The sequence below is a fragment of the Falco rusticolus genome, chromosome 19 (genome assembly GCF_015220075.1).
Source record: "Falco rusticolus isolate bFalRus1 chromosome 19, bFalRus1.pri, whole genome shotgun sequence".
Taxonomy (NCBI): domain Eukaryota; kingdom Metazoa; phylum Chordata; class Aves; order Falconiformes; family Falconidae; genus Falco; species Falco rusticolus.
The window spans coordinates 1,605,138-1,617,091 of NC_051205.1; the positions used below are offsets into that span (position 1 = coordinate 1,605,138).

An 11,954-nucleotide genomic window follows, 5' to 3' on the forward strand; every position below is an offset into this window, starting at 1 on the left:
AAAACTGATTTCCAGATGTTATTGTTTTCAAAACTGATTTCCAGACATTATTGTTTTCAATACAAGCTTTATAGATAACTTCTAGGAATGGAGCTATGAAAATTCCACCTTTCCCTCCAGCCTATCAGCAGACTTTTATTATAATATTTGATTGTGAAACTTCTAAGAATTTGTGCCTTATTTCTATACCATTGTCTTCCACTTCAGATTGACCATCCCTGAAAAATGGTGCACTCGGGTACATGCACTGATGGTGGTGCCTCCCCGTGTGGGGTGGCTGCTCCACAGCCCATCGCTGACAGCTGCAACGAGCCCTGTGTTCGGCAGTGTCCCGACTCCAGAGTGGTGATCTACCCTCCGCCGGTGGTTGTGACCTTCCCTGGACCGATCCTCAGCACCTTCCCGCAGCAGAGCGTCGTGGGATCTGCAGGAGCTCCTGAAGCTGGAACTGGCTTTAGTGCCGCCCGTGCTCCTGGGGGCTCACATGTTTATGGTGGTGCCAGGTGGGGACGGGGGTACCCGGTTGGAAGCTGTAGACCATGCTAAACCTAGTGAGAGTTGCTGCTGAAAGAATAATGTCCAGGAGATGTCAAGCAGGATGTAGACATGTGGCTGAGCTCCAGGGCACAGCATCTAGGAAGGGTTGAGCATTTGGAGATGCCATTAAACACATCCGTACATGCTCAGATCTTCTGAAAAAAACATTTACATCCTTCTCAGGTTATCTTTCCTGATTTTCTAATGCCTTCCCATCTTTCTAAGTGCTCCGTTCTTGATGCTATGGACTGTATTACTAATTCCTTGGGGGTTTGTAGGTATCATTGTGGCAATATAAAGGGATCTGGTACGATAACCATTATAGACCCCTTTGTAGGCTCTTTCTGTGGCTACTGGTGTATATTTATTTTATACCGATATATAAAAAAAGGAGTTGCGGAGTCAACTAGCCTATGCTCTGTTTCTGTGCTGTATGCGTCTTGCTATGATCAGGGCTGAGTATCAACACAGAGCTGCAACAAGGAAGCAACATCAGTTACTACATGAATCATCTTGCATCAAACCATAGGTTGTGGGCAATTTGTAATCTGTACTGTATAATCCTACCTCTGTATGATCTGCTTCTTATTAAACATGACATTGCAACATGTTATTGGCCTCTATGCGTGCGTGCATACATGTGTGTTCCCCTCTGCTCCTCCTAATTCAGGTGCTTTTGTCTCGCTGCACTAAGCAGACCCTGTCAGCCTGCTACAGGACAATGATATCCTTGAGACATCTGGCAGCGGACTGTGCATGCATCTCCTTCCCACAGCAACCTCTGTGCTATATCTGTCTCTTCATGACCTGCTGCCCGTGTCTTTGCTTTCATGGTTCCTGGTCTGGAGCTCTTTCCTCAGTATCGGCTTTTCTGGCACAGTGTTACCTGGTGTCCTCAGGCTCAACCTCCCCATCTAGGCAGCGATACAATGCATCAGAGCAGAGGCGTGTGGAGAGTAGCTGGTATTACTAAGAAGAATCTGAAGCCAAATGTTATGTAAAAGCAGCTGGTTTTGAGTGTAAAAGTAAAATTCTTGGCTTTACCACTCTGCTGGATGTTTTACAACAATATACCCTATGCACGGTGATGTTGGCTCACAGAATTTTGAATTTCTTGAGGAATATATCAATAAAAGTTTCCCAAGCTTTCCATGCTTCTGTATTTGAAATGTTATGCATATATATATATATATATATAATATATATATATATATATGCATAATACTTTGTTACAGCGTTTCTGTGTTGCAAGCTGGCATGGGAATGCTGGATTATTTCATGCTAGTCGCTCTCTGGAGAATTATTACCCTGACATGTAAGGAAAACAAAGTTGACCTGGCATTGTAATGGTGTGTAATTGACTGCTGGTGAGCCTTAGAGGAGGTGATTAACCCGGGTTCTCACCAACCACGTAAATCCTTCCCTACAAAAGAGAAATCTCCCAGACCTCAGAAACCAGATGAAGGAATCTTTATTGTTGTGCTAATGGTGTACTTGGAAATGAACTGAAATTTATTATTGAGGCCTCTCAGGTTCCACTTTCCATGTAATAAGTGGAGACGCATTTACCACAAAACACCAAATGTCAGTAAAAATAGGAAATTTTACCAGTGGATTTCTATAGAACTATTTATAATACACTTTTTACTCATTTTGATACAAAAGCTACTTGTGTGAAATGCTCTGAGGCTTTCAGAGGACTAAAGATATTAATATCTTACTAAGAAGCTGCCAAGATAGAAGTATTTGTTAATGTCTTTTAGGTTCGTTATTGCCTTATGGATAAAAATATTCATCTAAATATGGTGAATTTTGAAATGCTTCTTGTTTCTCTTGTTGCTTCCAGTAAGGCCCCTTTTCCTATACCATGGTCCATTTTCTCTTCTCATAAAAGATTTTGTTGTAGTATTGCACTCTTTAAAATTTTTTTTTAAAAATGTTCTAGTCCAGTTTGTGCAGCAGTCAGGGATAAGTTTCCACTTTAAAGATGATCCTCACTCTTGCAGTGTATCTTTGTGCTGGAGGCATCTCCTGCAGCATGCCTCAAGTGTGGGTTGTCACAAGGTGCATTTAAATTGGTAATTTCCCACATGCATGCAGTAAATACATCCTGGTTCAGACTGGCATCCAGAAGTTTAATTGAAATTACAGGCATTCGTTTTCTGTTAGCTAAATTAGCTATCTGTCATCTCTTATGATAATATCTCATAAGCAGGCACAAAGTTCCTCTAATCATCCAACTTTTCTTAAGCCTTAGGGCACAAAACCCTATGAAACAGGGAAAAATGCGCTTCACACACCACAGAACAGGTGTATCAGAAACTCAGAGCTTTCTGAGACGTTAGGATGGATCCATGGGAAATGAGCATCAGTGCTATTGGCTGATGCATGGGGTGTGTGTATGGACCCCAATTTTGCAAAGATTTGGGACTTTTTGAATCACCCTGATGTTCTTGAATGAGTAGATAGTAAAATGAGCCAGTCCCTGGTTGGTAACTAAAGTCTGAGAGCCCTGTGGTAGGCGCACCTTGGGGGGAGAAATTGGTTTCCCTCCCTGTGGTGCTTGGGCTCCAGTGTTTGCATGAGGCTGATCTGCAGCAGGGCAGGAGATCCTGGCTGTGCTCTGCATCCCTGGAGAGGGGAGAGTGCAAGGGAGAGCCGAGGTGGCTTAGCTGGGAGGCAGCAGCCAGCTGCATTTGGGCACCCACAGCAATGCACACAGAGTTGGAGCTGCAACCAGAGCGCTGGCACCTTCAAAGCAAGAAGGGAAGTGTGGTGGTGCCCAGGTGGCTCTGGGACAGTGTGGCAGAGGCAGGTGACAGGTCTGGGAAGGCTGGGGTTGGCAGGCAATTACAGCCTGTGGGTCATGTTCCCCAGGCATTGGGTGGTGATTGCACCCGCTGTCGGAAGCGATAGCACCGCTGGTAATGAACCAAGCGGGATGTTGGAAGCATCGTAAATACTGCTACGTTGGCAGACATGGACAGGGGCTGGTGTTAAGTTGGGGCCAAAGGACCTTGGGCAGGGAGAGGTTTCACCCAAATGTTTGGTTTTCCATGTTTTATTCTGTCTCTTTTCCTGTGCAGCTCCGTGTAAGCCCTTCTGTGCTGTACGCGCAGGTGGGAAAAGCCTTGCATGCCACAGGGCATCCAAGTGAGATAAGCTGAATTTATTGTGTTGGGAGACTCCACCGTTTGTTAATGTTTTCCCTGGGGAACCCAGCCCATTTTGCTGCTGACAGCAGCTAGCAGAAGGATTACAAAAGATGTCTTAATAGCTTTGCCAGTTTCAAAGGGTTGTGCTGATTTACTGCCAACATGCCATGCTAGGAGGCGAGGGTGGAGGTTGCTGCTCTTACCCTCTTCCTGGGGCATCCTGATCTGGCTCTGTCTTGCTCAAACTAGGACACAAAGAGGTGACCTCCAAGCAATGAGGTAGCAGATCAGGCCCATCTCTTGGTTGTGGCTGCTCCTTCCTAGACAAGGAAATAGATCTGTGGGGCTCGTCTTCTGCTACCATCCAGGTCAAGGTCAAATGGTTTAAGTGAAAGCAACAATGTGAATGTAAAGAAATGGACTTTGGACTGGAGGAATAGCATTTAAACCTTGGGGACTGTTCTGCTAACTATGACTGGCTTTATGCCTGTGAAAGGGCTTCTCTGATCTGCTCCACTGGTTATTTTCTTGACTCTTTCCTCCACTGTGCTCTGTCAGCTAAGGAATGCAGAAAAGCTTGTGCAGGTGGCCACCATGAGAAGAGAAGGGGTAGCCATGTAGCCTGTCTCTTGAAAATCATCAAGAGGTGCCCCCTCACAGTCACTTGTGCAGCAAGAATTTTGACTTCTGGTGATGTCTTTGATGTATGACTGGGCTTGCATGGGACCCATACAGTTTTGTCTAGGCTGTGCTTGTCAAACCACCTTGTTCCATGCCAGATCATAATCTTTAATATTATAAACCTAAATTAAGACTACTCAGTCTCCTAAGGTGACATGGTAGAGGCTGACAAGAACTCCTTGAATAACCTGGCTGTTCAGTTTGCAAAGGAGATCTCTCCAGCAAATGGTCATGGCTTGGTTGCCTATGGTCTTTTCTCTTAAGTGTCTTTAACCTTGAGCATCATTGCTGTCTTTCCTTGGCAGACCATGACTTCCACTCAGTCTCTTGCTTTTGAAAGTTATTTTTCAAGCACAAACCCCAGTTTGCTCCAGGACTGTGTGTATTTGGTAATACAGACAGTCAGGTGATGGCCTTTTCTGGAACAGTATTTGTGTAAAGCCAGGGTCACAGGTTTGTTAAAATAAGGTAGAATTCCTTCCTGCTCTGGGAAATGAGTCGGGGCTGGAGCATTTCAGATCGAGATGTGGTTGGTGATACTTTCTAACATCTAGAGCCTAGACCCCCCTCATAAGGTATGGTTCTGTGGTTGGTTAGGGTGGCAGTGATGCTGGTCCCTTTACAGTGGTGTATGAGCACAGACAAAAGGAGAAGACTGGACACCTGATGCTATTCAGCAGAGTAATTTTAATGGAAATGCGGAACAGTGAGTAATAAAGAATAAGTTTGCAGTTTTACAGAAGGGTCTTCAGCAACTAGAGTGTCTGATGCTGGAGGATGATTTCTCTTGTGGAAATGGAGCTTGACAGTCCAGATGCGTTTCTTGCTCACAGAGTTGCTTGTAAATCATGTTTGCTGCCAGATGAGGCACAGCAGGGATGTATAAAAGGAGCTTCTCTGCTAGATGTCATCTGTGGTGGAGTTTGTAGCTGAGCAAAGTGGACTTGTTCATGGTGGTTAAGGAAACTGCTATTAATATGGCGATACAAAGTGGATGTGAATTAACTTAAAAGGTAATTTACTCACACCCGAGACTCTTGCTTTCCTCCATCTACATGCTGAAAAGACGCCTCAGTACTTGCTGTAATTCAAGTTGCCCTTTAAAGTAACAGTTGAAGAAACAGGAGATATTAGAGAGGGTTATGTATGGGGTAGTCTTACGCAGCCTGGCACCCACATGTCCCACTGAACTCAGCCGGAGGCATGGGTGCTCAGCGCTTCTCAGCACCATAACCTTAGCCATGAATCCATGTCCACATTTCATTTCTTCGTTGCTGTTTCTGCTGGTTCAGCATCAACAGCATTTTCAGCAGTTGTATCTGTTCCCAAAACGAGAAAAGGGGTGGCCATACCCAAATCCATACGAGTCCTCATACCCATAATAGCCTCCATAACCGATCAAGCCTCTGTTCCCATAGAGGTTCCCAAAGCTTCTGTAGCCATATGGGCTACCATATCGGTACTGGTCCCGGTAGAAGCCATATGGGCTCCCAAATCGGTAGCCATTCAGACCCCCAAAACCGTAGAGATCTTCATAGCCAAATGGTGAGTAGCACCCATTGTCATAGAGGTCCCTGTAGAAGGTCATCGTTCGTTGATGCAGGTAAACCTGAAACACACACCCAGAAGCAAGGTGAGTTTATGGGCTGCTGACAGCAGGAGGGAAGGCTCAGAGCTTGGGCAGAGCTGAGGAAATGTAGCTTGGTCCCTCCTGCAGGTCTCTTTCATCCTCTTAACCATCTTGTTTATTTTTCTAATCTTCTGAATCCCAAACAACTTTTCTGGTTTTTTTCCCCTTAACTTTTGGAAATGGCTGACTATACATGAAAATATGCTTTTTACCAACGGAGAACTAGAACTTTCCAACCCAAGAAGTTAGAGAAATTGGAACAAATTAAAGAAAAATATACTAGTTCAGGTACTGATGCTTATTCAGATGAGACCAACAGCCCACCACATGCATCCCCTTGTCTCCCGTAGTACCGCGTGCTACTCAGCATGGGATAAACTCAAAGAATGCGATGAAATGGAGGAATGTCCTTCCAGGTTGTCTACTTAAAGTAATAAATGTTTCATAAAGTTTTTATCTAGGGATCTGAATTCCCAACACCTAATGAAAATAATCTGGAACTGGAAATTACTTATGACTTCAAAATTGTGGCAGTAAATTTCAAATTTTCAGTGCTTTAAACCCTACTATTAAATTAGCTCAGGAAGAGTAAAAAGTTTCAGTGAAGGAATTCCATGATGTTGCAGAGAATTTTGTTTGGGATTAGCTCCAAAATGACAAGAAATTGCCTACAGAAAATCTTTACACATACATAGACACCTGTTATGTATGTCATATATATATGTACACACCTGTACCTTTCTTATAGATATGTCCATGTGCATAAACACACATATTTATACAAAAATATAGATATATACAGGAAAATATTTGTATATCGGAAAGAGAATAGAGCCAGTATTGACTTACGTGGTTCACCGAGGGGAGAAGCTCAAGCGAAGTGGATAAAACTTCGGAGGTGTAGGTCCGTATATATACCTTCTTAAACTTAGGTGTTAGTTATACAACGTATCTTGTTGTGTGCATTATTCCTTAAATTGATGTAATTGGAGCCAGTGATTTTCATATTTTCAAAGTTCGAAGTTATGACACATATGTAATACCTTTAGAATTTCTTTCATCTTAAAACAAGAAGAAAGGGGATCAGCACATTTCTAGTAAAATTGCATGGAATTCTTTGTAGTTGGGTGGATAGGAATAATTTTGGGAGATGTTTAGACCATTACTGGTTGCGCAATCTCCTTGTAGGTATTCTGTTCACTTGGCTTTTGCATCTTATGGTGCAACACGCAGGGGAGAAAAGGAGTAGGCTTTTCTTTGGTGTGCCGAAATGTAGTAGAGCTTCTATTCAACATCATCATGACCTGTACATACTGCCCAGTGGTCCTGTGGGGATTTCTTGCCAGCAGTTTTGCTTGATTTTTCTCTCAGGTTCTACAACAGTGATTTTGAAGAAATGTTTCAACTGCCTTATGAATGTTCCCAAATATTTCTTCTGATTTTAGAAGATTTTTTAAATGTTTTTTTTACTGTCATAAAACATATAATGCATCAACTTATTAGGACCTAGAAGCAAGACACCTTGATGTGTCTTATAAGTGACCATATTATTAAATCTGGGGTGTTTTTCGGTAACAAACTATTAATATTTAAATACACAAACTATTAATATTTAAATACTGCAACACTTTGCAAATTGAAAACATTAATGAGTGTTTATGAAGTGCTTTGGTATTCAAAATTCTGAGGAAGCCTCAACATCCTGCTTGCTCATTGTTACCCTTATTTTATATTCAAATTAATGCCAGAAATTAGGTGAAGGTCATACAAGGAGCTTTGCAGTAAACTCCAGCATTCCTCACTATTGTACCATATTTGATACTTGTGGGTGATTCTTTGCAAAAAAAAATATTAACATGGTTCCTTGGAAAATAACATTTAGTACACCTCACAAAATCCTTATCATCTATTATTTTCCAGACCAGGTTCATACTTGTATTCTTCACTTTGTTCTACTGAACTCACGGTCAAGCCCTCTAGTGAGCTAAACTGTGAACAATGCTGTAGTCATATTTCTGTGGAAAACATTCTTTCTGCTCATGCAGCAGCATGAATTTTATGCACCATTAACATTTTAGAAGAATGCAATTAAGATTTATTCGGAAGTTACTATGTAGCTTAATATAAAATACCTAAATATGTGCTTGCATTTCCTTTAAACGGGAAGCCTGGTGCCGTGGCGCATCAGAGTTTCTAGTGAACAATGGATATTTTCTAACATGTGGGAAGGTTTTTCCTTTTTTACTGAAAATTTTACTTTTTTACTCTCTCTCCAATGGCATTGGGAACTTATAAATGCTTTTATATCATATAAAAATAAACTTCAGTTTTGACAGGGAAGACAATAAAATAGTATCAGGAATGTAGTTGGCCCAGAACATTTTAAGATGAAAGAAACCTGTAATACATGTGACATACAGGAGGCTGGGAACACACTAATAATCCCAAACAATGGAGAAAATTATATTAATTGAAGATATGACGTGTACAGGCAAATTTGGTTTCCAACCAATAAGGCTACAAATCTTTTGAATACACAGGGCGTCTTAGATAAGCCAGGCAGGCAAGGAAACAGTATAAAAAGGACTTGGAGCTCCAGACTCCTCACCAGCTCTCTTTCTTGCCTTTCTCCTCCCGGTGAACTCGGTAAGCCTTTTCTTCATCCAGTCTTTTCGTAAGGACTAGAAATTTCAGGTTAATAATTTATGTTAGGATTGGGGCTTCTCTGAAATTTAGGATTTCTCTGTTCCTTCTAGCTGTGCTTTCTGCAGAACAGGAGCTGGCAGGTTCAAGTTTTAGAGCTGGGGCTGAATCTTTCCTGGTCCTGTTGGTACCTGGGGTATGCGGCTCCCTGTGAAGGATTCCTGGCTGTGGGGTCTGCAGAGCTGCCTCCAGCAGATGGGGAGAAAGGTCTCCCCACTGTGGCCCTCAGAGGGTTCTTCCATAAATCGATTTTATTTTGAGGGAAGGCTTCAGGTCTGTTTGGCAGGACAGCAGATGTTCTTGTGTGTGCCAATGCTCCGTAGTTTCTTGCGTCTGCTGTCAGCCTTTCCAGACGCTCATCAGAATTAGTGTAAATTACTGAAATGAGACTTGGAGCAATGGACCGAAGAGCTGAAGTGTATTACCATGGCAAGCATGAGCTGCTTTAAGCTTTCTTGAAGGATCTGGCAATGTAGAGTTCTATGCAAAGCTGATATCCTAAAAGAAATTTAGGATTGTTAACTCCTAACAATATTCTCTAAGAAAAATCCTGAAACAGCAGCAGGGAGGGTTTGATCTGTAGCAGGTATATTCCACTGTCAATGCTTTCACCAATCTCAGTAAGCAAGAAAAGAAATAGAATAGTTTACAATCGGTGGGTAAAAGAGAAAATGATATAAATCTGTCTAATAGAAATCTGCCTGATAGAAATTACATCCTATCTGAAATGGGATGTAGGAAGGAGCTGAGGAATTTGGTCATAATTTTACTTCTGTCCTTGGTGTCATGGGGCCAGTGGGGAAGTCTGTGGGCTCTAAGACTGTTACTGCCACTGGAAGTATTTATTACTTTTGCTTTCCTCCCCGATGTTGCATTTCAGGTTTGCCTCAGTCGCAGAAAGATGACTTTCCTCCAAGGCCAGTGCGATGATGACTGCTATTCTCCCTGCAATTACGGGAGCCTGTACAGCTACCGGAGCTACGACTGTGGGAGCCCTTGTGGCTACCGGGGCTACGGGGGCCTCTATGGCTCCCGGAGCCTCTACGGCTTTGGGGACCGGTACGGCTATGGCGGTCTCTACGGCTACCGGGGCATTTATGGCTCTGGGGACTGCTATGGCTCTGGGGGTCTGTATGGTGGCTATAGGGGCTTCTATGGCTCTGGGGACTGCTACAACTACCCAGGCTTTTATTCTGGCCGCTACGGCTCCCCCTTCGGTTATCGATATGGCCAAAGGTTCGGCTACGGGAGCTGCTACCCCTGCTAAACCCAGCGGGAACATCCCTGAAGTGAAGATCAACCCAGGCCTGGCAAGCACAGATGGACGGTGAATCTTGGCAGCAGTGGTCCCCGACACGCAGAGCCCTGGTGACAGCAGCCACCCTCCACCGCGGCTTTGAGGGCTCTGCGCTGCTGTTGAAGTGCTTGTGATGATTCATCTTTACACTGCTCAGTGTCTGCTTGATCTTTCTCCACTCAGACTCTGCTCTTGATCAAAAGCTTGCTTCTCTTCGATACCGCAGTTTTTTGTAAACTGTCTTTATGTTTGTTGCAGTAATGTACAAAACATTAACTCAGAATGAATGGTTATAGGCAGGGTGTAATGTGTCTTCGGGAATGTAGTCTCTCAGTTCTGTATGCCTTTAAAGGTGTATCTGCCTTTCACTCATATTAAAACTTCTGCTGCATCAATACTGCATTTCTGGTTTTATTTTTCACTTGCATTTCTTAAGTATCTTGAAAACAATAGCATCACACAGGTGGGGTGGCAAAGTTTTAAACTTTGTGTACTCAAGGGTTTGCATGTAGAGACTTGCCCTCCTCAAGGTGAGAAACACAGACTTTTACAGCTGCAAGAAACCTCAGCTGTATCTCTGGTTATGCATGTTTCTACAGCTCTGGGCTTTCGCTTGGTGTATTCTAAATAATTTATTCATTTAAAATACTTCAGTGCTGCTGTTGGGCTAATGTGATGTGATCAGGACACGATCCATCACTGGCTGTGATCTGATATTGAAGAGGTCCTAGGTAACTGAAAATGTGTGGACTCATCAGGTGTTTTAATTTTGAAATAAGTTTGTGTTTTACATATTAGCATAGAATCATTAAACAGCCCAGGTTGGAAGGGACCTGGAAAGATCAGGGTTGAAAGATTAGGGGTTCCCTGATGGAGAAGTGGGAGGAATTTGCTCTTTGCAGTGTAGATAGCTTGGTAGGAGAAATGGATATCCACTGGCTGGCACCTCTGAGGCATGGCTGTGGGGTGTTTTTGTCTGTCAGTTTAGGGAAGTGTACTCAGAGGCTGTATTTTGGAAGAAAGCCGTCATGACTGATCTTACTGACCTTTTTTTTCTCTCCCATTGAATGTTATGGCTCTCTACAACTACCTGAAAGGAGGCTGTAGTGAGGTGGGGATCAGTCTCCTCTCCCAGATAACAAGCAATAGGACAAGAGGAACCAGCCTCTAGTTGCACCAGGCGAGGTTTAGATTGAATGTAAGGAAAAATTTCTTCACAAAAAGGGTTGTCAGGCATTGGAACAGGCTGCCCAGGGAGGTGGTGGAGTCACCATTCATCCCTGGAGGTGTTTAAAAAATGTGTAAATGTGGTGCTCTAAGGCATGGTTTAGTGGTGGGCTTGGCAGTTTGGACCTGATTGTCTTAAAGGTCTTTCACAACCTAAATGATTCTGTGATTCCACAACTGAGAGACTGTGGCTGTATGAGGAGGAAGATGATGGCACTTTCTCACTGCTTCCCTGGCCAGGGGTGGCTAGCAGACAAGAGCTACCAAAATACCATGGGGAGACTGAGAACTGCTTCATATGGTTTTTTTTGTTTGTTTTTAAGGACTATTTGCCCCTCTTTTTTCCCCCCACTTTTCTTTCTGTTGTCTAGTTTTTAGTCCCTGGATTTAGCAAATTGCTGTAACTGCACCTGCAGAAATGGATTTTCTTCTACCCAGTGTCTGTGTGGAAGATCAAGGCAGTGTTTTGAGTTTTTAAGGTCAGCATCAAGACAGGAAAAGCCACCGCTTCCTCCTTGACTCTTTTCCCATTGCTTTTAGTATGGGGTTTTATTTTTCCCTACATTCCACTGGCTCATAATGGAATTTGTCTGTTAAATTGGAGTGCGATGGGAAGTTGTAACTCCAGAACAAGGACATTTGAATTTGGTTTCCAGGAAAAGGGCAATATTCTGCTCACTTGAACATTTTCATATACTCCTTACAGAGGCCTGAGACTAATTCT

The 11,954-nt window shown here is 43.1% G+C and overlaps 3 protein-coding genes across 3 annotated transcripts; 2 read left to right on the forward strand and 1 right to left on the reverse strand.

Annotated features, from left to right (window-relative positions):
- The first annotated feature begins 225 nt into the window (after positions 1–225).
- LOC119159332 (claw keratin-like) lies at positions 226–546 on the forward strand. Its single transcript, XM_037412042.1, has one exon. It carries the CDS (start codon positions 226–228, stop codon positions 544–546), a length of 321 nt encoding a protein of 106 aa, XP_037267939.1.
- A 5,133-nt stretch (positions 547–5,679) lies between these two features.
- LOC119140152 (scale keratin-like) lies at positions 5,680–5,961 on the reverse strand. Its single transcript, XM_037371239.1, has one exon. It carries the CDS (start codon positions 5,959–5,961, stop codon positions 5,680–5,682), a length of 282 nt encoding a protein of 93 aa, XP_037227136.1.
- A 3,646-nt stretch (positions 5,962–9,607) lies between these two features.
- LOC119140153 (keratin-associated protein 21-1-like) lies at positions 9,608–9,973 on the forward strand. The gene has a single exon (XM_037371240.1). It carries the CDS (start codon positions 9,608–9,610, stop codon positions 9,971–9,973), a length of 366 nt encoding a protein of 121 aa, XP_037227137.1.
- The last annotated feature ends 1,981 nt before the right edge of the window (positions 9,974–11,954 follow it).

What these genes read in the sequence shown, in the direction of transcription:
- LOC119140153 (XM_037371240.1), top strand. Translation starts at nt 9,608, where the DNA reads ATGACTTTCCTCCAAGGCCAGTGCGATGATGACTGCTATTCTCCCTGC.
- LOC119140152 (XM_037371239.1), bottom strand. Translation starts at nt 5,961, where the DNA reads ATGACCTTCTACAGGGACCTCTATGACAATGGGTGCTACTCACCATTT.
- LOC119159332 (XM_037412042.1), top strand. Translation starts at nt 226, where the DNA reads ATGGTGCACTCGGGTACATGCACTGATGGTGGTGCCTCCCCGTGTGGG.